The sequence below is a fragment of the Monodon monoceros genome, unplaced genomic scaffold (assembly GCF_005190385.1).
Source record: "Monodon monoceros isolate NGI ecotype Baffin Bay Population unplaced genomic scaffold, NGI_Narwhal_1 Super_Scaffold_11, whole genome shotgun sequence".
In the NCBI taxonomy this organism is placed as follows: domain Eukaryota; kingdom Metazoa; phylum Chordata; class Mammalia; order Artiodactyla; family Monodontidae; genus Monodon; species Monodon monoceros.
Window position 1 is genome coordinate 69699361 of NW_021703767.1, and position 26465 is coordinate 69725825.

General features: G+C 42.7%; 1 protein-coding gene across 6 annotated transcripts in view; it reads left to right on the plus strand.

The window, feature by feature from the left end:
* KALRN (kalirin RhoGEF kinase) overlaps positions 1–26465 on the plus strand; it is a 612746-nt gene that overhangs the window by 331135 nt on the left and 255146 nt on the right. For 3 of the 6 annotated variants that reach the window (XM_029214081.1, XM_029214077.1, XM_029214078.1), the window contains exons 11-13: positions 3776–3967; positions 14592–14761; positions 18087–18261. In XM_029214081.1, coding sequence (XP_029069914.1) covers positions 3776–3967; positions 14592–14761; positions 18087–18261 — 537 coding nt within the window. Of the gene's footprint in view, positions 1–3775; positions 3968–14591; positions 14801–18086; positions 18262–26465 lie in introns of all 6 variants that reach the window. The other 3 variants (XM_029214075.1, XM_029214079.1, XM_029214076.1) reach the window with 1 other exon arrangement.

Here is a 26465-nt window from a genome sequence, read left to right on the forward strand (position 1 = left end):
GACACCTGGGCTGGGCTGGGTCTTAAAGGGTAAGAGTTGGTCGTGTAAAAAAAAGTGGGGGAAGGACAGCCCAGGCAGAAGCACAGGGGAAGATTCAGTGCTGTGAGTTTCCGGAAGTGTAAGCAATTTGTTTCACAGGCTATTTGTAGGGAAGTGATGTGAGTTGAAGCTGAAGGGAAAAAGCAAGTGTCAGGTGAAGAAGGGCCTCGCATGGCACCCTGAGTTGTTTTACCCCAAAGTCAGTGGGAAGCCCCTGAACAGTTTTACGTGAAAGAGAGGTGTGACTGGATCTGAATTTAAGAGGCTCTTTCTGGTCGTGATGGGGAGGAGGGCTGGGTAGCGGGTAGAGCAGGGACCCCAGCTTTTAGTGCTGACCCTGTTGCCCTCCCCCCTGTCTCTCTTGTCCCTCTCTCTATAAAATCTTATTATCGCGCTCTTCCCTGCCTTATCCAATGTGATTTCCTGCCACTCTCCGATTTTAGTCAGGTTGGCTCAACTTATCCAGACATGACACGATCATTCCCATCTCTGAATCTTGTTCGTTCAACAGACATTTAGTAAGTGCCTATTGTATACCAGCCATGGTATCTGGCATGAAGAACCAGAGATGAGTGAGACATGGGACCTACCTTTAAGGGGCACACAGACCAGTACCTGGGGAGATACCCAGGGAAACACATCATTACCACGAGAATGAGAGCAGCTGTGTATGGGATAAACAGAGCACAAAGAGAGACAGTCCTGTCCATGAGAAACCTCTCCTTCTCTGCTAAATCCTGCCCATCCTCAGGCTTCTGCCTTCATCTGTGAGAGGCAGGGTAGTATCTCTAGATGCTATACCCCAGTCATACTTCTCTTCTACCTGCAGCTGTCAGTGCTTTCCCATTACCTTGGACCAAAACACCTTAGCATGGCGTGCAAGGCCCCTTTTCATCTGATAGGGTAGTTTTGTTTGGAGCTTGGGCTCTGAAGGCAGACAACAAGATTTTAATCTTGTTTCTGTCACTTTTGGGAAATGTGACCTTAGCCAGAAATACTCTTTGCCTCAGTTTCTTTATCTGTAAAATGGGGCTGATGGCTGTATCGACTTCCTAGGGTTATTGTGAAGATTAAACGAGTTAATACATATGGTCCTTGGCATGTGAGAAGTATTCAGTCATTATCGGCTACTATTATTTGGTTTTCACTCATTTTCTTCTTAGCACCTGTATCATGCCAAGAAACGTTAATCCCTAATTATTGTGCTGCTTGCCCCGTTTAATGCGTTGTCACATTATTTCTCTCAAGGGTGATTTTATTCTCCTTTGAGGCAATATACATCGTATATGTATCTGTACTCCTGAGACACCTACAGTGTTGGCTATGTGTTAGGTTGACCAGCCATCCCGATTTTCCCAGGACTGACAGGCTTTCCAGGACACGGGACTTTCAGTGCTAAAACCAGAAAAGTCCTGGGCAAACCAGGACAAGTTATCCACCTTACATGCAGCGGAAACTTCACTTTTGCTTTTTATTTACCTCTTATTGGTCCCAAACTTAACTTGAAAGCAAGCTTGCTTTGGCTTGGCATAAATTTTTATTTATTGGCTAGAAACTACAAAGTCACAACCTCAGGGGCTTTTTGGGGATTTCTTGAGATTCCCTAAAGTTTAAAGTGAAAGATTTGAAAGATCCTTGAAAAAACTCTCTCCCATCAGCTCTGGGTTTATTTACTAGAAATTGCAGGCAACCCGCTAAGAGGCTTCCTTAACCTGGCCCACAGCCCCAGAGGTCTCCTCCCGCCTATCATTTCCCATCTCTCCCGGCATTTCCATCATGACTCTGAGTACTTCCTTCATTTGCCTTCCAGAATCAATATACTCTTACTTAACTCAGTGGCAAAGCCTCTTTCCTCTCACAAGTATCATCTGTTTCTCCATGAATCCCCCAAGTGGAGCTGAAGGATTTTTCTTCCTTTTCATCCCCACTCCCAGCCCCAGCCCCATCTCACCTGCTCTGGGGACAGTGTTTACCTTGGGCAGTTGCTTGTCAGATGGCATTCCTTAAAGATCCACTAGGGCCTCTCTTGGCATCCCTTGAGGCCATGACAAGTGTTCACTGCAAGCCTGCTCATCCTCTGCAGTTCCATCAAGAAGCTGGGTCAACAGTCTCTGGGGTCTTCCACCTGGTGTATTAGTGTGCTAGGGCGGCCGTAACAAAGTACCACACGCTGGGTGACTTAAACAACAGAAATGTATCGCCTCACAGCTCTGGGCGCTAGAAGTCCAAGAACAAGGTGTCAGCAGGGTTGTTTTTTTCTGAGGGGTATGAGGGAGAATCTGTTCCATGCCTCTCTTACCTTCCAGCAGTTTGCTGGCGGGCACTCTTTGGCATTCCTTGGCTTGTAGACACATCCCCCGATCCCCGCCTTCAGCTTCACACGGTGTTCTCCCTGAGCATGTGTCTGTCTCTTCATGTGGCATTCTTTTTTGAAAGACAGTAGTTATATTGAATTAGGGGTCCACCCTACTTCACTATGACTTGATCTTAACTAATTACATCTGCAATAACTGATTCCAAATAAGGGTCCCATTCTGAGGTACTGGGGGTTAGGACTTCACCGTGTGAATTTAGAGGGGACACAATTCAACCTTTAACACCCAGGTCTTCAGGTGAATCTAAAGAACTCTATGGGGAGCAGAGGCCACTTCAGATATGTGCAAAGTAAAGCACCATACAGTCATCACTCCAAAATCCATTCTAGTTCTCCACTCACTTTGCGTTTGATCCTGACTGTTTCTGCCGCCGGATTCACACCATCACCAGTAACCACTTGTTCACCATTCTGTAGGTCATTGTGCCGCTATAGGGATATTAAGAAATATAATGTACACCTGAGTCACCAACTGTAATCCAGGGCCTGTCTGGAGATCTTTTTTAAGGGAAGCCTAGTGAGGAAAGTTGTATCCATGGCATACATGTAATAACTGGAATATAGGTATTGCAGAGGCAGTGACTCCATCCTGATGGACAATAATTACAAGTTGGTTGCCTTTTAAGCTGCTCTGGAGGATACAGACAGGGATTGGGGGGAGAGTGTGTGTGAGAGTGAGTGTGTGCATGTGGTAGCTTAAGATAAACAAAATCACCAGACTCATCCCCAACCTTCCTGCGAGCTTTAAGCCTTTGCTGGGCGCACAGGGAGTAGCCTGCATCTCCTCACTCTGGCTGTGGCTGCTTCCTTCTGTCGGTTCCCTGAGTTGCTGACCCTTTCCCCTCCAAAGAGATAGCTCCCTTCCAAAAGATAAACACCAGTAGTTACAAGGGACTTGGGGGAAAAGTCGAGCGAGTCTCCCCGTTATCATTTCCCTGGCGTCCTCATATAGAGACCCAGCCGATCTTCGTGGATGAGGTATTTCCAGCTCTGGCAGTTACAGCCTGAGATGTGAGGGCAGTGATGGATCTCCGTAAGGGTAGGGGGTCAGGGCGCGCGGCCAAGGAATGGGGATTCTAGCGTGTCTCCTCGCGTCTTTCCAGGCACGGCCCACCTGGGAGAAATCCCAGGGACGCAGAAGGCACCTAGCTAGCGCCCACTTGTTCCAAGCTGCCACGCAGGCTGCTGGCTTGCCGAGAGGCGGTGGGTGAGCTGGGCGCTGAGCTCCCCCGTGCCAAATCAGGGAGCTCTGGGCTCGGCGCCCACGCCCAGCTCTGGGCAGCCCGGGGTGGGTGCTGGGCGAAGGCGCGAAGCTCGGTTTGTGACTGCAAGTTGACTTTCCCTCACTGTCGTTGCTGGCAGAATACTTACACCAATGCGGACAAGCTCCTAGAAGCGGCAGAGCAGCTGGCTCAGACAGGGGAATGTGACCCAGAGGAGATCTACAAGGCAGCTCGGCATCTGGAGGTGCGCATCCAAGACTTCGTGCGTAGGGTGGAGCAGCGGAAGCTTCTGCTGGACATGTCCGTCTCCTTCCACACTCACACCAAAGAGGTAAGGGCAACGAGCAGAGGAGGGGTGTTGGCTGGGCTGCTTTGTTCCGGCAAAGGTCAGGGCAGTTTCCTAGCCGCCGAGGTCTGCCTGGGGTCCTGGGTGGTCTGGGGATTACTAGCCTCCTAAGGTTGATGATATTAACAATTTGCCCCTGATAACCTGAATTGAGGTCTCTACCAATATGGGGCAAAATTTCCTCCGCATCTCTAGTCAGGAGGGGGCTCGGGAAGGCAGGTGGTTTGGGGAGTCTGTTAGAGCATTTAGTCTGCAGCTGGAGGAATTTGGGGATCCCTGGTATAGAAATAGTCGCCGTAAGAGGCAATATTAGAGGATCAGAGACTCCCTTCCCACCCCACACCCAATTTTTCTTGGTTGCTGTTTCCTGTCAAAAATTAGAGTCCTGCAGAACTTTGATTATCTTTGCTACCAGCACGGAACATACAGAGTTTGCAAATCTGTTCTATGTTTTTATTTTATTTTTTTTTAAACAGAGGATTAAATCTTCTTAATGAGGTCTGCCACAGGGTGCTATCAAAGTGAAATGGTCCTCACCTTTCTCATTGTGGAGTGACAGCCAGTGAAGGAAGGGGGGACTGGGGTGCCTTCCATGCAGGAGGAAGCCAGCTGGGCTTAAATCCGGTCCCCGAATCATTCACAAAGTGGAGACAGGAGAGGGGAGGATGGATCACGTTGCATTGTTGGCAGGGCAGAAGGGCCCATAGAGAGGAGGAGGGTTGCAAACGTGCAGTTGCTCTTCGGTTCTGATTAACACGGGGCACTCTGAGATTGAGTAAGTGGCCAGTGAGGAAGCACGTTTGGCATCTTCTGTAATAACACCCTTGGCAGATGAACTCATTATGTGTGTGCATGCCTGTGTTCCCCCCAGGAATTCATTTTAATGGAGTATTAATTAAAGTTGGATTGTACCCTAGTTAATTAAGTTGATTTTTGATATTTGAAATGCATTAAGAAGCCTGGTTGTTACTCCTTCACAGGCTTTTCTGACACTTTGTAGGAATGAATGCAAATCATTGCAGTGCCTATCAGAGATAAACATGAAAAGATAATGTTTTCTAAACGGCGATTCCCCAGGCAGATGAAGGGCTGGGGAGCCCCGTGAAGCTGGCTCTGCTTCCTCTCTGTGGGACCTACGACCACTCTCTGATGAGTATCTGTAGAGCAAGGGGATTAGCTTTAATCCAGGTCTTCCTGCCTGGCTGTCTGCTTGCTTGTGGCTCACCCAGTTCTTAATAATGGTCTCAGAAACCAAAGGCATGTGTATTCTCTTTTAATTATGAGCCTGTGGGTGAGAGAATGGAGTATGAATGAACAGGAGTCATGTTCCTTGTGAGGGCTGTGAGGGTATTGGCTGCCAAGGGAGGTGATGGATGAGGTTAGTTTCCATGGAAGTGCCACTCCTGAAAAGGTGACTGAGGCTCCCAGGAACCCTTTCTAGCGGCATCTCCCACCTTCTGTACATGAAACTAGGAGGCTGGGACCCAGTCAGATCCTGCTGCTATAGAACCCTGTGAGCTTGTGCAAATCACTGTGTCTCTGGCCTTGGGTTGCCTCATCTATAAAATTATGCAGTCGGACTCAATGGCCCTAAGGCCCCTTATGGTTCCAATGTGAATTCAAGATTCCTTTCTTTTTCTTCTCCTCCTCTTCTTCTTTATTTGATACTGATAATAATAATTAATAATAATAATAAATTAAGCCTGAGGTGATACAGGTGATTTACCTAGGCTAAAGGTTTGGTTTATTGCAAGCACTCAGTGTATATTAGGTAGTAGTCTTTTCTAATTGAGTACCTACTAGTTGTTAGACACATACACCATCTCGTGTAATCCTCATGAGAATCTCATGATAACAGACTTTATTGAACATATTTTCAAATGGGGAAACTAAGGCCGAGAAAAGAACTTGTCTAAGGTTACAGAGCTGCCAATGCAGCAGAGCCTTGAGCCATCTCCCTAAACTGCGCACATGCTCTTACCTGCTACCACACATTCTGTCCTCCTTTTTCCCTCTTGTATCTCCTCCTGTCCTCTGCTCTTCTTTCTTCTCCTTGCTCATTTTTCCTCATTACCTTTTCAAACCCCAAAGCAGGGGCTTGATGGGGAGGGTAGCTCTTAGCTGAGAAAAGCAAAGTGTTCCCAGGGCTGGGGGTGTGGCACACAGGAATAGTCGGGGATGCAGTTATTAACCATTGTTTTCCCAGAGAGCTTTCAAACCTTGCTAAGCCTGGGGTCCTATTTAAACCTGAGACTTGTTTTCCCACCGTGGCTCAGTGTATACAACCACATTCATATCAAATAGTACCAAAGGGAGCAGCATGATACTGGGAGCAGGTGAAGAAAGGGAGAGGGAACTAAAATGGATGGGCCCCTACAGTGCGCTTGACTATTTATCTGTCTAGTCAATAGCCGTGAGAATTGTCATTTTTTATTCTAATTTTAAAGATCAGAGAAATTAATAATTTGCCCAGGGTCTTGTAGTGAGGATGTCGTAAATGTAGGGACTGATCCCAAATCTGACTCCAAAGACCATGCTTTTTCTCATTTGCCTTTCGTATAAAGGCCACGAAACAGAGACTTGGAGGACTTTTCTCCACCAGGGAATTCATTCAGACAGGAGGCTGTCAGGAAGTAGCATAGTCTCTTTTCTTCGGGACCTCAAAATGTGAGAGAAATTAGGAGCAGTCCTGCCTGGGTGCAAAGGGATGTGTGATTGTGAGGCTCTTTCTATTCAAGAGGTCTGCAACTCTCAGATCATACAGACTCTGACTTTTTTTTTCAGGATGGAAAGAAAAACATCATTTTGAGTGGCTATTGTGGAGGGGATGCTCATGGGGGCCGTCCCACGGGACTTTATATCTGCATGTTTTCTCTCAGCTACTTTCCCATCCCCAAACTAGTCTGTCTGAGGCCCCTTTTAGGCAGAGTAGAGAATAAGACGTGTGAATGTATGTACACACTTAGGCATATGTGTTATACACACACCTGTTAAGTACAGCAAGATCTTATATGCCAGGGAGGTCAGATTTCCAGATCTAGATCTTCACTGAGCATGCTGTGTGCCTTTGGGAAAATTACTTACTCTCTGTTACTTCGTGATAATTATGATGATGACTATTACAAAATTGAGTAGTACAATACTAATACCCATTTTTTTCTTAGCAGAAAACTCCCCCCCAAGTTTATTCTTAGAGCATCTCTAATGCAGGGTTAATAAGGAACCTGAGGACTCAACTCAGGCATCATTTTTCCTTGAAATTCTTCCCTGGGGCTTCCAACTTCCCACCCAGACGGGACAGGAGCACTGTGTGCGTACCTCCTCAAGATGCTGGGATCTCACTGAAGTGACTGGAGCTTCCTCGTTAAATTGGAGGTGCTCAGATGGAGCGTACACATGTGGGTTTAGATGTGTAGATTCAGATCCTACTGTATATTTCTCCTGCTGTGTCAGATACATAGTGATGCTGAATAAATATTGAATAGGTTTACTTGACAATGAGAAACCAGTCGTTTCTCCTAAAAAAATAAAAAATAAAATTTAAAAAGGCGGGGGAAGCCCATTCAATCACATGGTTCGTCTACTCCAGTTCTTTGACTTGAACTCTACAGACAGTGAAAACAAAGAAGGGCAGGTGGGGAATCTGAATTGCCTGTGGGGCCTTTCCTCTAGAGCCTGTATGGCAGGCAGAAATGGATTATTAGGGCAGAAGTCAGCATCCTTGGATGGGCTAATGGAGAAGGAAGTCCTGTAGTTCCCTATTCTGTTTAATACCTCTCAGGACACACCACCTCTCAAACCTTGCTAAGTGTGGGTCCTGTGTGATCCGGGTCTGTTAACTCTTGACTCCTTCTTCTTGACTCTATAGGCAAACTTCTGGCATTTTACTCAAGGCAAGATTAGTAGCCAAGTTTACTAGTCTACAAGTCTGTGAGGGAATTTTGAGTTGCTATGGATGGTTTTCTCTCTTACAGTAAATAGAGTGAATATTATTATATATATTATATATTCAATTATATTCGATTATAATTCAAATATAATTGGCCCTTCCTGATAATATATAATATAATATAATATAATATATATTATAATATTCAATTATATAATATATAATCTTCTGCTCAGTTTTGCTAAAGAGGTACTCTAATTAGGATCAGAGAGGAAACCGAAGGAAGATACGAAGAAGATATCCTCCAAGCTCATTTCTTCTGCAGATTGAAGAGTCTGCTTGATTCTATTTGCCTGCTTTGTGAATTCTTGGTGACTAAAGGAGTCTGGAGGGTTAAAGCCTTCTAACTACTTCATTGCAGTGTTATTAATAACCTTGAATACATTAGAAACCATCTAAATATTCCATGTTAAGTGCCTCATTAAACAAATCGTAGTAAATCTATAGAGTGAAATATTATACAGTTATTATAAATCACACTGTCAAAGATCATGAATGGCATGAGAGAGGGCTTGTGGTATAACATATAAAAAACTGTATATCCATCATGGCCTCAATTTTGATCACACACATAGAATATCGGCTAGAAAGCGGTATACAAAGAAGCTAAGAATGTTATGGGTGATTTAATTTTCCTTTGCATATTTTATTTGTTTTATAAGTTTTCTTCAATGATATTTTCAATTGAAAATCAGAAACAATCTCAATAAATGTTATTTTATAAAAACAAAACTTCCCATCCCTACTTAGAGAGAAGGGCTACATAATAAAGAGAAGAGACAAACATGTGCTTAGAACCTTCTTAAGTACCCAGAACCTCAGCTATTAATACAAATTGTGCTGAACTTTCAAATGTCTTCTTTTTGCCTGGGGACAAGAGGCCAGCTGGCTGTCTGCTGGTCTGGAGAGCTAGGGGAGGATATAGGGAGAAGCATTTACCCAAGTCCTCATTTTCTTTGTCCATGGAAAAGGCATTTGTAGCAAGTGTCATCTGCTCTGCAGAGATTGTCCAGACAGAATTCTCTCTTCTTGCTGTGTTTCCATGGAAATGCTGCAGTTGCTGGGTTTTCAAAATATCCATTTTTAGATATTTTTGCAATCATAATATGAGAGTCAAATTAACTAAGGAACGTGACCAAGATAATCAACCTCAGCTCTTTATTAGGTAGTTTAATTAAATGCCCATTTCCATTTGTTTATAACCCAGTGAAATCATTCTTTCATGCTGTTTCCTTCTCAAATAGGTACACACACACATACCACAAATGCCACAGACACTCACGTATATACATGTTTCTCTACTCACCCACTGTAGAACCAAAACTAAATCAGTCTTCAAAAGACATAATGGCCTCAAGAACAAAACAGCTTCATCCTCTATTTCAGTTGCTAAACTGATATGGTGTTTATTTAAGAAATAAAAGCTGGTAGTCAATGCCAAAGAAAAATGATTTCTTCAGAATGAGGGAGGGGCGATTCATCCTGTGGAATTGGTGCCCCTTTCTGCATCTCTGGGGGTCAGCCAGTTGTTATCAGCACAATGGCTACCAGAGCTGTGCAAATGGTACAGCCAATCAGCAGGAGAAGGTGATGGAGTAAAATTACCTCTTTCCTTAACCAGTCATCCCTAAGCCTCATTATTTCTACAAATCTCCTAGTTTCTCCCTTCTTTGTCCCTCCCTGCCCTTTTCAGTTGCCCTTTTCTCAGGCTCCCCACTATGCAAGCAGAATGGGGTCCATGTGCTGGCCCTTCCTGAACTCACTGGTTTCAGTCTTAGAGCTCACCTTATGTAGGGCATTGAAAGGCTGCCTTAACTCTCCCCCTGCCAAAGTTCTAGAAATTCTCAAATTAGGCTCATTCTTTTGGGTGTAGGTATTTTTGGCCACAATTACATGTGTTCTCTGATAGAAAGGGCACGTAAAGCCATCTCAGTGTATATATCAACATGGAACAAATAGTTATTGCCAAACAGGGAGCAGAACCCTGAAAGAATGGTCCTCGTACAGGTGTGTTTGATCAAGAAGAGAGGATCTGACAATCCTATTTTTATGTTGGCTCCATCTGTAATTTTCCCTTTTTGTAATGTCCATGTCAGATTTGGGGATCAAAGTTATGCTTGTCTCATAAAACAGGTTGGGAAGTAAATATTACGTTTTCCTATTCGGTAGAAAAAATAAAAAAGAAGAGCGGGTCTGGAAATGGGTGAAACAGGAGGTTCTTTCTGGGGAGCAGGCGGGTGGATGGCAAAGGTGCAGTGCTAATATGTTAGACTCTAGATAAGCAGAGGGTTAAGAGGATTATCCTAGGAGAGAGAAAGGAAATGGAAGACAGTAGGAAGAAACGTGGCGGCTGCTCCCAAGCTGCCTCACTCACTCCATGATTTCACCTTGTTCTGGCAATGCCTTGTGATAGCTTGAAGTGTGAGATCATTCTGACTCAGTCTCATTGGCTCCTGATAATGAGTAAAGCAATAATAGACGTGGCTCTCTGACTTGTATTCCTTTCGAAGCAGTCTAGGTATGCTCTTCAAGGATAAGTCAGATAGACACATACACAGAAGGAAACCTACAGGAAATTTAGACAGTAGAAAAGTTACAGCCCCAGGAATGGAATATGGATCCTTACTCATAGTTTAGTGACACTGACGTTTACGTTCGTTCACTTTATGCTTCAGAGGTGCTTACAACAAAATTATGAGCATGCGATTTAAGCTCGTTGACACCAGGGGGTGACTGTGTGTGCATGTTTCTCGGGATTCCCTGTGGCTCCCTACTCAAGCTTTCCAGGTGGTAAATAGTAACTTGGTGGTGCAATTATCCTTGAACTGTTGCTAACTTTTGGTGTCTTGGTGTGAAAGCCGTGATTGCAGTTCTTCAGTTTAGAGAATCATTTCTATTACTACCCTCTTCTTTACCTCAGTTTCTGAAGAGAAACCATAGCATGTTAGAGTTGGAAGGGATTTTAGAGGTAAGTGAGAGAAATCACAAACACACACCTACACACACACACTAATGCACATGCACTTAAGTATGAAGTAATTGAAGTAAAGTAGTTTTCCCATGAGTATAGAACTAGCCAGACAAGGGAAGAATAGAGAATTATCTCCAGTAAATGTCAATTCCATTCAACAACTCCTTTCTCTCTGGGTTGTTTGGTTTTGTTTCTACAGGAGGAAAAATAGAGAAAGATGTCACTAACCCTTTGTCTCTGGTGCTGTAATCCCCTTGCCTTTCTCTGAGTCACATTCCCTAGCAATTTTATTTGACATTTTATCCTCTTGAAGGTAGACTGGCCCCTTCCTTTCCTCATCAGGCTGCTGACCACTGGGCTGAGCGGCATCTAATGTTGTACTTGATTGTTTATCTCTTAGCTGATTTTCCTTAGCAGTAGGTTTTAATCTACCTTAGACAAGAGTTTCTTTATAATATAGTAGACTATATGGCCAGAAATCTGAGAAATCAACTTCAATTCATTAATCAGAGAATTTTGGTGGGGAGGACACAGTTTTTAAATGATATTGACTCCTGAGGTCAGTGTATTATCGGACGTACCCAATCTTTCTCTAGTCTTTTTGTTTGTAACACTGACACCTCATCTTTGGCAAGTTTGGTCTTTGACTGTCCCTACAATTTAGCTGCATGACCACCAGGCGGAGGGAGTGTCATGAGTCGTGGTGGATTTCCTCAGAAGAGAACGATGCTGACTTTCTTCCCTAGACCTACACCAGAGGTGTTCAAGTTTTTGTTAAAGGGGGGGGGGGGAAAGGAACTCCAAGCTGTGAAGCCATTAAAATAGCTTAAGGATGGTACTGAGAATAAAATTATCCTAAATAAAATAAAATCCTCAAGATATCTGTAAGCCTCTGTCCTCTGTCTCTTATTCCTGTAACGGGAGTGCCAGCCTCATCCTGAGCAGTCTTCCATCTCAGTGCCTGTCCTCCGTTGACACATTGAGTTTATTTTTCTTAAGTGACCTGCTTCCCGTCCACAATTTTAATCTCTCTCTCTCTTCACATAGTCTTTTCTTTTCTTGCTTTTTTTTTTTTTTAAGAAATATCTAGACTTTTCAGTCTCTAGGCTTTCTTTAGATATCCCAGGACAAAGCTGCAAAAACAGAAAAGAGGGGCCCAGCTCATCCTAGCATATTGGAAAGACCAAATCCAGTATTGATCTTGTGCCAATTTCAAAATGAAGGAGTATTTCAAACTTTCCCTCTGTCTTCTAGTGGGAACTAGAGGTGGCTTGCATGAAAAATACCTTTTAAATATAAGAATATCTAGCACTTGCATAGCACTTACTATACGCCAGGCACTGTTTCTAAGTGATATAATACATCTGTGTGAGGATGTCTGTGTGTGTGTGTGTACAAATAAATACATATGTGTATATATTTATTGGTATATATATAAGTTATATAAATGTAGAGTGTGTATATATATCTGCATACACACACATATATCTCACTTATTTGTATGTATATGCACACAGACATAACACACACATATATATCAACTTATTAGTAATCTTTACAACTCTGTGGGTGTAAGAACTATTACTGTTCCCATTTTATTGACAAGGGAAACTGAGGTGCAAAGACGGTAGGTTACTTACTCAAGGTTATATAGGAAATATGTGGTAGAACTGGGGTTTGAAACCCTTTTTTTATTTCCTTCTTTCTTTCTTTTCTTTTCTTTCTTTCTTTCACTTTTTTAATTGAAGTATAGTTGATTTACAATGCTGTGTGGGGTCTGAAACTCTTAACTACTATATCGCCTTTCTATACAATAATTTTTTAGAGATTCTGTTATCTCATACCCAAGGACTTCAGCACATCTGGAAAATGGTTTTGCTCTAGGCAAAATGACAGCCAGAAAGTCTGAAGTAATTTTAAGTTATAGTGACCAATATCCTGAACTTCCTAATTTCATACTGGTTTGAAATGTATACATTCATACCTGTAAGAATATGTATCCCAGCTTAAATGGTCTGGAAAACTTGTTTTGTGTTTTACAACAAAAACTTATTTGTAAAGAAAATAAACTGAATTAATTACAACCAGACACAAGCTACTAAATGACAGGAACACTGAAAAATAATAATTCGTATTCCTTATAGCTATCATCACAATGTTATAGGCTTATTGATAAGGCTATTTGTTTATTTAAAGCATTGATAATAAGTAAATAATTTATTTCTCATAATTTTTGAAGTGAGCAGGGCAAATCTTATTCTTCCCATTTTGTAGATTAGGAAACTGAGGCTCAGAGAGGTTTTTGCCTGTCCAAAAAGAACATTCTTTATACCCCATTATTTGCTACCTGGAGGGCTCGTTAATCTTGTGAACTCAACCTCTTCTGCCACACTCAGGGCCTTATCCTCTCTAAAGAACAAAGAATAACTTGTCCAAGATATTTTTGTCTCTCTTTATTTTCTCTTTTTTAATCCCTTGTTCCAAAGGCCATACCATGATTTATCATACTGAGAACCAACAAGATGAAATAGTATTCTTAAGGTGAATATTTATCCATGTTTTTAACATGGGAGACTTACAGAATGTTAGAACCATAAAGTAATTAACCATTTTATTTTATGCTCACCCCAGCCTATTTTACACACGAAGTCTTGGAGAGCAAAGGGTATAGTGATTTACTCAAAGGCACCACAAGTTATAGGAAGAACAGAGGCCACAATCCATATCTTCTGGCTCCTTCTATGAATTTTTTCTCTCTACTGGCTTTTCTCCTGGTAGAGCCATGAGCTTATCTTTCCTGCTAGTCAAGTGAAGATTCCTTGTTTCTAAGCAAACATCAGACTCATCTTTCCCTCTACAATTCATGCAAATGCTCAATGAGAGCAGTTAGAAGAGGAGCACTGTGGCAGGCCACTGGAGATCTATTTTCAGTATGAGGAAGAGCTATTAATAAATGAGTTTTCAGTAATTCAATTCAACTCCATCATTTTCAGTACTTATTCCATTCAAAATGCTATACTTAGCTCTTTTAAAGTTGTCTGACCAGTAATATCATCCTGACTGCATTTCATCATCTTGAATATCATGGGAGAAATGTCTCATAGTTACATTGAAATTAAGATAAGCTACGTCTTTAGCATTCAACTTTCTAACCAACCAAGCAATCCTGAAAAGAACAAAATAATTTAGCGTAGCACATATTTTCTTAATTAATCTTCACTTGGTTCTTACTGAGTGTCACATTCTTTCTTACATATTTGTAAAATCATGATACATTTCTAGGAATCAGCATCTAGCTAGCTGGAGGAAGTATACAGAGCTGTCCTTTATGAAAGATGAAATAATATTTGTCCATCACCAGTTTCCTGTTCTTCCCAGTCGCTCAAAAATGAGTGAGCTTCCTGCTCTAAGACCACAGTTTCCCTAAACCACTGGGAAGTAAGGCTGAGGGTGGTTCCTGTCCTTCAGGAATGCCAGTACTAATGGAGTAAACTTAACAGAGATGCGTAGTGAATACAAATATAGAAATGTAAACTGACCCGTAGGGGTGCTGATTAGAAGGACAGTCTGATACCGCACTGACTGGTTGAGGGTAGGTTGGGTGACCTCAGTTCCACACTCTTGCCTTTAACCCCAGCCCTGGCCTCTCCCACGTGCCCTGAGTGGAGTCTCTGCTCTCTCCCCCGCAGCTGTGGACATGGATGGAAGACCTTCAGAAGGAGATGCTGGAGGATGTCTGTGCAGACTCAGTGGATGCGGTCCAGGAACTGATCAAGCAGTTCCAGCAGCAGCAGACCGCTACTCTGGATGCCACACTCAATGTCATCAAGGAGGGCGAAGACCTTATCCAGCAGCTCAGGTCAGCGCCTCCCTCCCTGGGGGAGCCCAGCGAGGCCAGGTCAGCATGGGCAGTGCTTTCCAGTGGGAAATGCCTCGGACTAGACGCGAGATAAGTCATCATGTTCTGGTCTTGGCTCAGCCGCAGCCAGCTTTGTGGTCTTGTGTGAGCTTTGGTTTCTCCATCTGTCAGATATAAAAATGCCTGCACCCCACCCAACTTGAATTTAGAGTGGAAAAGTCAGTGGAAAAGCTCTGATGTTTCAAAGCATTATGTATCATTGAAGACATTATTCAGCGATCAATAAGTAATATAAATACAACAAAAATTTAAATAAATAGTATCTTCATTAAGAATGATGGCATATTTGGTCATGTGGAGAAATAGCCATTATGGAATATAGTGTTATTTGGCATCTGTTCTCAGGCTGCCTCTGAATTCTAGTGCTCCAGTTGGTGAAATGTAACCCCAAACGGTTGCCTTTGGCCCTGTTAGAATGTAGGGAGTGTGTGATGTGTCCCACTGTGCTCTCCACTTACCCACATATGACCTTTCCACCATTCCTTGCTGCCCAGAAAATAAAACTCCTTCTCTATTGCCCTAAACAAACATAACTAAGAAGGGATCTTAGAAAATCCTACCTGATACCTTATATTCATTTAGAATCATCCACACCATTGCCTCCTTTCTGTTGGCATCAGTGTCTAGTTTCCTGTCCCTGTCAAGGGCATCGGCTCCTCGGGTAAAGTGTCATGAGGCCTTGAGCAAGCCCTCAGCAACCAGCCCTATGCCCAGGTGCTGTGTAAATAGGATTTGATGGTGCTGATGATGTCTGCCTGCGGTGACTCGTTTGTATCCTCAAATCACTGAATGCCGGGACCTCTGCCAGCTCTGGACAGAAATAATCTCGTCAACAAGTCCCAGAACAGTCCTGGAGCCAGAGGGCATTACTTCAGTTGGAGAGGGCTTCCCCACCACCCCATACCAGTTGTCCAATTAAATAAACAATGAGAGCTTACCTTAAGATGGCCCTGGCATGTTTTTCTGTTGGATTAATCATTTCTATTCCAGACATGCACATGAGATGTTCTGAGTCCTCTTTTGCATACCAACGAGACAGCCTCTTTCCCTTCTTCCCCCAATTCACCGTCATGAATATATAATATGTGACAGTTTTGTCTACCTACCTAGGAAACTCCGCTGTTACTTGCTTCTGAAGAAAATTCCAAATAGTAGGCAGCCACTTAACCTCTCTGGGCCTCAGCTGCTTTGTCTGTGTGATTAAGGGGTTCACTCTAGGAGCTTGTCAGCTCTAGAATTACGTGATGGCTTTTACATTTTCTCTCCAAGTACTTTTCACAAGCTTGGCTAGCCTCTCTTTGGGGCTGGGTCTGTGGAGCTGCCACTCGCTCTTATCCCCTGCCAACCTTGCACCATACCTGAGGGCTGAAGGCTACTCAGTGACGGTAAAGGCAACGAGGTTGCTGATACCTGTCCTACAAGTTTAAGTTCCACGGACTGCAGAGAGGACCATAGGCGTGTGACAAGAACCACTGGCGGCTGTTCGTCCCCCCACCAGTCTGATGCTAGCCTGGACTCCCCTCCCTGATATCAAGACCAGTCAAAGAAAAAAAGCAAACGATGCCTAGTGGACATCGGCAGGATGCCTCACACATACCAGTGCACACATCTTCCCTAGGCCTCCACGACTCCTCTGGCACTGATCACCGAAGCACCTATGGTGGTTTTTATATCATCTCCGTGATTCCTAGTGAATGTGACACTGACAGAGATGCTGAACAAAGTGGCCAGAAATCACCCTCTTCCTTCTGGAAGCTGGGTGATAGAGAAAGACTGAGGGGAGCTGTCAGAAAGAATAGTCGTATCCGCCCTCCTTAGCAAGTGCGTGATACACAGTGTTGAGTACTCCTCTTGAGTTCTTTTCGTAGTTGGGGGGAAGCTATGCAGTAGTGGGCTTTCATGCCCAAATAGGTCAGGGTGAGAAGGGAGGGATCAGAAGCTCTCTAGATGACAGAAAGGGAGGCTCTTGACAAACTGGCTTTATGCTGCGTCTAGAAACCGTGTGAGCTCAGATACCGTTGCTTCTGAGACAAACACAGGCCAGAAGGGCCTGGTTTCCAGAAAGGCTGCTGCTGAGGCCATTCAAAACTAATGATTTCCCCTCTGACTTCTTAAACTGTGTCAGAAACTGAGGTATCATGAGGTAATGAACGTGCTTGTTTATTTCAAGTTTTAGGGCTCTAGCTTACTCAGTCAAGGCCCTGTAGAATCTGAACTTCTGGAACTCCGCAGTTTTCCTATTATAATGCACTCTGGAGGTGTCACCACCACCTCAATTGTCTAAGCAGATCAATACGTTTATCTCTTGGCTCCCTCTATGGCATGCCACCTCCCCTTGCTTCTTTTGTATAGACCCTCTCTGCTCAGAAAGCCCACCCCTCTCATCTACTCAGCTCATCCTTTTCTTCTAACACCCAATTCCGGGCTCATCCTCTCTGAAGCCTTTGTTGGTTGTCCAGCCTCTTGTGCCCTAGCTTCTACTCCACAGCTGGACCCATCTCCAGTCAGCACCTGACACATCACAGTCCTTTCAGGATTAACAGTCATTCATACAGCACGTTCCTGGTCACAGAGCACGGTTACACATGCCATCTTCTTTAACAGCAAACTGTGCTGTGAGTAGGGAAGGGATTATTAAGCCCACTTTACAGGAGGCAGCTGGGCCTCAGGGAGGTGATTTCCCAAGGTCACCAGCCCATATATGTCAGAGGGAGACTTAAGCCAGGCTTGCAGCCTCCAGACCCCAAGGTTTCCTAAGTATAGCTTGAAGCCTGTGTAATAACACTAGCCCATAACTTTGGCATGGACTTAACGAAGGGGATGAATAATTTTGGCAGCCATGATCTCATTTTAACCATGATCCTGTGAGGTAAAACTAGGAAGGATTTTTTTTTTACATATGCCTTAATTTATCTAACCTTATGTATTGTGATATGTGTATTTGTGTATATGTGTCTTGAAATATGTATATATTAGACTACATATATGTGTGGAACCATTCTATTTCTGTAACATTTGTGGAGCCCTTTTGCATGCATTATTTCATTTGATCCTGTCATGATTCTGTCTGGACAGCAGCAAGCCTTAGAGCTATAGTGCTATGAACCCCAAAGAGGGTACAGTAGCTTTGGCTCACCTACTGAGCAGACAGTGCCAGGCTCACAGTAGATTCCCGTCCCCCTCACTCAGACGAGGAAGGCTCCCTGCTCCTCTGTCACTGTGAACATGTCAAGGCCCCTCCCTTCTCTCCCCGGCTCTGCCACAGGGACTCGGCTGTGTCCAGCAACAAGACGCCCCACAGTAGCTCCATCAGCCACATCGAGTCGGTGCTGCAGCAGCTCGACGACGCCCAGGTGCAGATGGAGGAGCTGTTCCATGAGCGAAAGATCAAGCTGGACATCTTCCTGCAGCTGCGCATCTTTGAGCAGTACACCATTGAGGTACAGGTGGGGAGGAGGTGCTGGGCAGGTGAGGTGGCCGAGGGCAGTGCCCCCGGAACCGGAAGGACTGCTGTGCAGTAGCCTAAGGGGATTGGAGGGGATTATGCATCCTGATATGTTTCTGGAAATCAGCAAATTCACGTTCCACCGTGTTGGATTCCTTCCAGTCCGCCTCACCCAGGCTGCCAAGCAGAGCCCCTCTCCTCGCTGTCTGTCTGGGATTACTCCATTGAGAAGTGTTTTGTTGGCTTGCATTGGACTCCTGCTTGGCACTTTGGTTCCTGGCAGACCGTGGAGTTGGCTGTTTGGTGACTGAGGCAGACTTGTTGGATTCTATAGCTTCATGAGTAGGAAGGCGATAAAATTAGGTGGCCTCCTCAGCTGGTAACTGTAGATCAGGGATTAGATGGATTCACACAGCAGCCAGGAATTCAGGAGACACAGGAAAGAAGACCCGAATCCTCAGTTTGCTTTCTGCTTATTAAGAAAGTAAAGCACATGTGGAGGACATTTGCTGGTTCATTTCATTGACTCCTCACTTCATTCTGGGAAGGTCAGAATCCGCTGTTTTGGTATATTTATGTCCTCTTTGTGGTGCCTATTAATACTGTCTGCCCCACATAATATCCACCTTTTATTATCTTCTGCTTTGACACAGTAACTAAAGCCAGACCAGTAGGGTTTCTGGGGTGTGAAAAGTATTCAACACCTATGGCGCTTTGTCCTTTTCAGGGATGGCAAAGGGTTAAATTAAAAGCTATATCTTCTCTTTGCTCCTGGCTGGTGTGTTGTGAAGGAAAACTAGTTATCCCTCTACCATTCATTAAAACTTTACTTTGCATTCCAACCATCTCCTCCTAGTTGGGACTTCTGGGGGTCTGGGATTGATCTTCCCAACAATATCTGTGGAAACTTCTGTGGAACTGGTTTGGAAGGAAAATTATTATTTTTTCAAATGTTGTATGCTCCAATATCCCAATGCCAATGTCATTCGCAATCCCACGCAGGACCAGAAAACTGTCCTGGCAACAGAAGCCGTCTTCTTCAATCCTGAGACCAAAAATGTTTATAATGAGAATCAGAAATGTAAAAACAAACAAAAAGCAGTCCTAAAGCAATCCTTCCTATCCCTGACTCTCTTATGACCTTTCCCTTCTTCACTGCTATCCAGACTTCCTGGAAGCCACTGCAGCTTTTTTGCTTAAAGATGTCATGTTCTAAAAGGTGCTTTCTGGACAGTTTCTGAAACAAAGGAAAAGATAAGTCTTTAAATTTAGATCTCGGTTATCCTTCCAACTCATTCCATAGCTTCAAGTAAATTTATTTATATTTCTTATTTATAATTTATCTTGAATCTACACTCAAAGGGATTTCAGGTGGCAGACGGTATTAAAACATGCATTGAAAGAACAATGAAAATGCCAGTGGAAAATTAGAGACGTTGGTATGCAGAAAGGAATGAAAGTGGGGTGACAAAGGTAATAAAGAAAGGAAAGAGGGGGCGTGAGTTATTATTCTTTGGTAGTTGGGAGTGAGACTCACCGAAATCAACAGAGGTAATGTTTGGTTGCAGCAGTGTTGGCTGCAGGCCTTCCCACGGTCTTCACCCACCGAGAGTGAACATATCCATGGGAGAATTATGTTAGCAGGTGTGGGGATTTGACTGTTGTATTCTTTATCTACCCTCCTGTCATTCCAGGCCTACATCAAAAAATGCTTAAGGGGGAGGAAATAACCTGAGGGTTTGGATGTTTAAGCTTTATTTGATGAAATGGCTGTGGTTTTGGGGTCTGGGTTGCTGGTTTATTTCCAGAACGGGTCAGTTAGCTTCACTTTGCCATTTGAACTGTACCCCTGACATCAGCCAGGGGCATCACTCCGATGTGTTTGCCTGCAGTAATTCTGGGAAAATCCATTTCCAATCCAAAGCATATGTAAAAAGATATTCTTTTTTTTAAAAAAGTTGATTGTAAATCAAATACTTTAAAATTGGATCCTATTTAAATGTTGCAGTAGAAGAGTTTGGTGTTTAAATTGTAGGATTTGCGTTTCTCAGCCTTTGTTTGTATAAATGTTTCCCCGCCCGCCCTGACAACAACTTGGACAGCTTGGTATGCAGCAAACCAGAAGTAGGGAAGTAGTATGAGGGTCTAATAAAATGAGGGAGATAAACATAATAAACAGACCAAATGAGGGAGTTAAAAATGAGGGTGAGAAAAATTTAGTTCCGCACCCAGGTTTTAGAGGGCGTCTTGTTCCCCATTTCGGGTGTGGCCCGAACCTTAGGGAAATGCTGCGTTTCGTCTTAGACAGAAATGGAAATCCTGCCAAACCTATGGAAAATTTCTCCTTCAAGTCAGATCGTCAGAAGTTATTTTTAAGGGTGATGAGATTATTTCAAATACCAGCTAGGGTTTCACTGTGAGGATGAAGGGCAAACTTCTAGAGAAGATTCAGAGTGTGAAACTGAGGGTGGTTTCTGTAGTGAGAGCCACGCTGGAGCTGATATAAGCCAGGGCAGAGGCTGTCACTGCAGGACCTACAGCTATGGTTTCCTTTCCTAAAGGAAGGCATTTGATGGACATACTCGGAATTCCTAGGGATTACTGAAAACCAGAGCTGACCTGCTCCCCTGACATTTGGGTAATCTAAGTGTGACTCCTTAACCATGTCACTGATGGCTGGCACGGGCTAATTCATTTTAAAATTAAGGTAACACACGAGTTGCGGCACCAGTCTCGTTTTACTTAATTATATGGCTTCCAGAGTATACCTGGGATGGGGTCAGGGGGTACGCCCACTGAGAGTGAAACTTATCCCAGATGTATTAGGCAAGTGTTCAGAAACCAGGACTGCAGCTGCATTCCTGACACTCCTTCTTAGACTCCCTGGAGACTAGATGAAGTGACCCATAGGGGAACATGATGCTCTTTTAAAGTTTTTTCCCTGTAAGTTCAGCCTCCTATGAAAGATAAGTTATAGGAAACAGTCGTAATGGAAGAGGCACTTCACCAAATGCAAATAATGTTTATTTTGTGGTGGTAAGAATATGGATAATTTCTTCTTGTTTTTGAGAACTGCGTGCATTTCACCTTTTCTACAATTAATCAGAAAGAAATAAAAAAATATTTTTAGAAGCAGGGACAGGACAGTGGTCTCCAAACTCTTTAGATTAGCCACTCTCTCAATAAAATATTTTTGAACTTGCAACCCCCTATATATGCATCCATATTAATTTATTAATTATATATGTGTTATACTATCACTAATAAGCTCAAAATTCACTGTGCCTTTAGGGTGACGTTTGACTCTTTCATTAGAAGTTGTAGTTCCATATTTCAAACAGTCTTCTTGATAATTTTCAATTATTTTTTGCTTCTGGTTTCTTGACAGACCTAATTAGATTGTCATTGTTTCTTTGCCCCATCACGTGGCTGCCAAAGAGTTCAAAGTTCTCTTGTGCTTTCATGTTTAATATTATCTTCAAACTGTAGTTTCTTTGAGGAACCGTGTTAAGCCACGTCTTTTTGTGAAGGGTAGTTTAGTTAAAACTAGATAATAGATAAGTCCATTTAACTGGGCACGTGAAAACAGCAATAATTTGAAATATGCTGAAAGCAACTGAACAAATGAGCTGGTCCGCCCCTCTGCATTGTGGTCCTTCCACCGTCCCTGAGGTGCCCTGCCCACCACATCACCTGCCATGTGTTCCGAGTGAGACTCCGGTGTCAGTACCCTATGAAAGTCCGGGGAAACGTCGTATCTTTTTTTATTGGTTTGATCAAATATGTGTGCATATAATATATATGCACATACATATGCTTATTTATATACAGAGAATATTTCTCTCTGTTATCAATGGATAATCTTGGGTATCCCCTGGGGTGGGCATACCCATGTTGGAGAGTACTAGGAATGACACCAAGAAAGATACTCTATACAAGGGACTAAAAAATAGGCCACGGTTAATGATCTTTCTTTTAAATTTCTGACTCTATAATTAAAACCAAAGTTTTCTCAATGTGCCTGAAAATTAATCTGCATCATTAACCAGGTAAGGAATGGAATAGCAAACTATAAATCCATGGGGTTCACATTAGGACAAGTTGGGGCCAGGCTGAGGCTGAGGAAAATGGCCTTCAAAGAGGAAAATTCTGCCTAGAGGAGAGAAAGCTGATTGTAATTTGCACTGGTGGTCTCAACTCTGTAATTGGTTGTATGCAGAGGCCTTTCACATTTTATACTTGATAAACATTTAGTGAGCACCTACTGTCAATACAACTTGATAAACATTTAGTGAGCACCTACTATGCACCAAAAATTGTGTTGGGCATTGAGGATAAAACAATCCCTGCCATCAGCGGGCTAGTTGGGGAGAACCATAGAAATAGAACCATCCTGTAATGTGATCATTCTATGACAGAGAGAAGCTTACAGCTTGATGAGAACACTGAGACAGGAATGCTTAGCTTTCTCAGGCTGCCCTTGGAAGGTTGCCCAATGAGATGACACCTGGAGGACAGGTAAAAGTTGGTGGCTAGGATTTGGCATCTCTGAAGGATGCCATCTAGCCTCTACCAGAATATCTCCAGAGCCCAGAAGCAGGGTTGGGGAGAGCAGGGAGCTCAGGATCTCATTAGTGTGTTGAACCAAGATCTCCACCCTTCTACCCTTTGGTCCTGGTTCTGTTCCCTGAAAAACAGAACAAATCTGCTTCCTTTTATTTGGCAGCCTTAATAATTAATATTTGAAGATGTTCATCACAGACCTCTTTTCCTTTATCTGAAAAATGTTGAGATTGTGTAAGTTATTTCTGCAGTCCCCTCTGACTCTAAAACTTCGATAACTACTTCTCTTTATTGTCAGCCCTTTCCTGTGGGACATAGCTCTGATGTACTCGCTGCTTTCTGGGTACACATTGTGCCTCTCCTGGTTGCCCCCTGCTGACTGGACTGTAGTTAGCCACGGCTGGCTTACACACACCCCTTGGGAGCTATGTGTCCAGGACACTGGCGCTCTCCCATCACAGCCCAGGAGATAGGGGCCTTTTCTGCCTTGTTGAGGCTTGTGCTCCCTTAAAAGCCCCTGGTTGCCTTTTCAAGATATGTGCTTCCAATACACTGACTTTTTTTTTTTTTAACTTAAATGAAAGCTTTTAATGTATTTTTCCTCTCAATTTTTACTTTTTTTTTTTTTAGGCCCAGTTCTTCAGCCTATCAAAATAAATTTAATTTATTATTTCTATCAGTATTTCAACAATTTGAAATATTGACCAGGTCAGGCAGGGCTCTGCAGTGCTTCACTGGAAGTTTTCCTTTGGTGACACAGCCGTCAGCCTGCACAGTCATTCCTTCAAAGGGCCACATCATCTTCTAGTCCAATTTCATAGCCCTTTCCTCCATAGATACAGTGTGAGACTCTGCAAAGCCTTGCTGTTCTCCATGTTTGTAACATGCCTTAAATGCACCAACTTAGTAACTATATCAAGAAAGAAAATGAGATGTTTGAGATCAATTTTTGTGGGTTCCCTTGGGATTCCTACAGCATTTTCTAAATGTACCCCAAGTCATTTGCAAAGGAAATGCAGAATAAATACAATACAGTAAACCGAAATTCTCACAAAATATTTATTTGATAGTTTCTTCTAGACTTTTGTCAAATTGGTTTCAGGATCATTGGGAGTTTCCCCTAACATCTTCCTTTGAAAAAAAAAAAAGGATTATTTACACAGCTTTAGTATTCCGACATGTCACTTGTTTTTGGCAAATTATCAAAGATCCCTGATGGAAGCTTTCAGATCATTCTGTAATGGGGTGGGTAAGGGGCTGTGGACCTGAAGTCAGGTGACATTATCAAGGTTCAAGTGCTGCTTCTCCTTTCTGGTAAAGATAACAGGGAACTCCGTAGAAGGAAACGATGTAAGCTCCAGCACTGGGTGTTTAGCTTTCATGGGAGAAAACCCATTCTGACACTCAAGCATTGATAAGCTTTAGAATCGGTGAACAGTATACCTCAGAGGAGCTCTTCAACAGAGGAGAGATTTTTTTGAAAACAGAATAGAGTCCTACAAGTCTCAAACTGATTAAGAGGCAAAGATATGGGCAAAATAAAGACTCAAGATCAGTCATGATTATAAAAGATCTCAGTTTTAATCATGATGATAATGAAAAAAAGAACATGAACTTGGTCATAAAAATTGTGTTCCATTATCCAGATTATCCAATTGGAATAGAAATTAGGTGACCGAACATTGGAACTCATCAGTTACAGTGTTGCAATATGTTCTTACATTTTTTTGCCAAAAATCAACCGAGTGGATATCTTTACTGCTAAGTCCTTCTGCTTTTCCAGAAAACTCTTGCAGTATCCTCAAAAGTTTTCTTATAGCTACATAAAGAAATATTTTAACTCTTTAGACAGGTTATATATATTTCTAAAACAGAGGGAAATTCTATGATATACTTTTAAAATAATCTGTATTAGAATTCACTAATCCTCATCATTTTATAAATTGATTAACAGAAAAAAAACAACACTAGACTAGACAAGAAGAACAAATGACTATGGTAATTTAGTTTATTTTAGTTTCACAGTGGTAATGCATATCAATGTACATACCCATTATAGATAAAATAGCCCTTCCCGTGCAGTGAGACTGTCTCTTCAGCTGCAATATGTCTTTCCCTATCAGCCAGCACTTGTAGGTCAGTGGAGAATATTTAACTTTCGCTCTTTTCGTTTTAATACAAATAATGACCTTATATTTAGAACAGAAAGATGTTCATTTGCAATTGACAGCTCATGTATTTCAGAGCATCTCACCACAATGAAATGCCTTGGATCCTTCCTCGCCACTGTTAGTTGGAATGGGACTGGACCTTAACGTACGTAACATATGCAGTGTTGATACACACAGACACACACACCCTTTGCTGAGAGGCAGTATAGTGCAGTCGTTGAGTATGCAGTATTTTGAGTTAGCGTGCCTGGGTTTGAAACCTGTTTCACCAGCTTTACTAATTGTGTGATTTTGAGACAAGTTACTCATTTGGTTTCCTCATCTGAGAAATAGGTATGAGAATAATAATTCCCAGTCCCCATAGGGTTATTAAGGATTTAATGAGTTAACACATAGAACATTTTTAGCAAAGTGCCTAGCACTTAATAAATACTTTAATACATTGTAGTCAGCATTGTTATTGTTAATAAAATACCTAAATAATATATATTGGGTTGGCCAAAAGTTTGTTCGGGTTCTTCCGTAAGATGTTATGGAAGAACTCGAATGAATCTTTTGGCCAACCCGATACTAATATGCTGTCCATACATATACATATGTATATGTATTTGCATCCAGATTTTAAGCAAACATTCCATCTTATTCTCCCCCATTGTTTCTCTCTGAATTTGTTACCCAGTCCTGTTAGGTGATCCCTGAGTGTTCACGTAACTGCTGTGAGAGCCACAGGCATTTGCGCTTGCCATACAGAGAACATGCCCATGCAGAGGGCAGGTTACACTTCTCTTTGCCACAGCGTTTGTCCCAGTGTTCACACCCCAATGCCGGATTGCAGATGTGTCCCCTGTTCATGGCAAAGGCCCCTGGGAAACCAGAGAATTCTAGATAGGTTAACGTGGCCTTTATACTGAGTATAAATACTCAGTGTCAATTTTTTTTAACATCTTTATTGGAGTATAATTGCTTTACAACGGTGTGTTAGTTTCTGCTGTATAACAAAGTGAATCAGCTATATGTATACATACATCCCCATATCTCCTCCCTCTTGTGTCTCCCATCCTCCCTATCCCACCCCTCTAGGTGGTCACAAAGCACCAAATTTTTTCAATTTACCACCTCTTCAACAAAAATATCCTACTGGGGGAAAGCTATGCGGTTCTTTTGAATGGGTAAATTATTCCTGGCATTATATAAGGCCACAAACACACAGTTTATTGATCTGTTTGAAGCACGTGATTAATTTCAAAGTTTCATGTGAAGTGAAGAAAATGGAGTTATCAGGAGTTCGTGGGGGTTTTTTAGAGAAGAAAACAGGAGAAAGGTTAAACAGGCACTTCTCTGAAGTGAGAAAAATAAAAAGAAAGCTATCCCCTGAAGTTAGTTCTTGGACCAGCTCTGTTGATATGACACCGTGGTTAAGAGCCTTGGACTTTGTAGTTGAATGCTGAGCTCTGCCACCACCAGC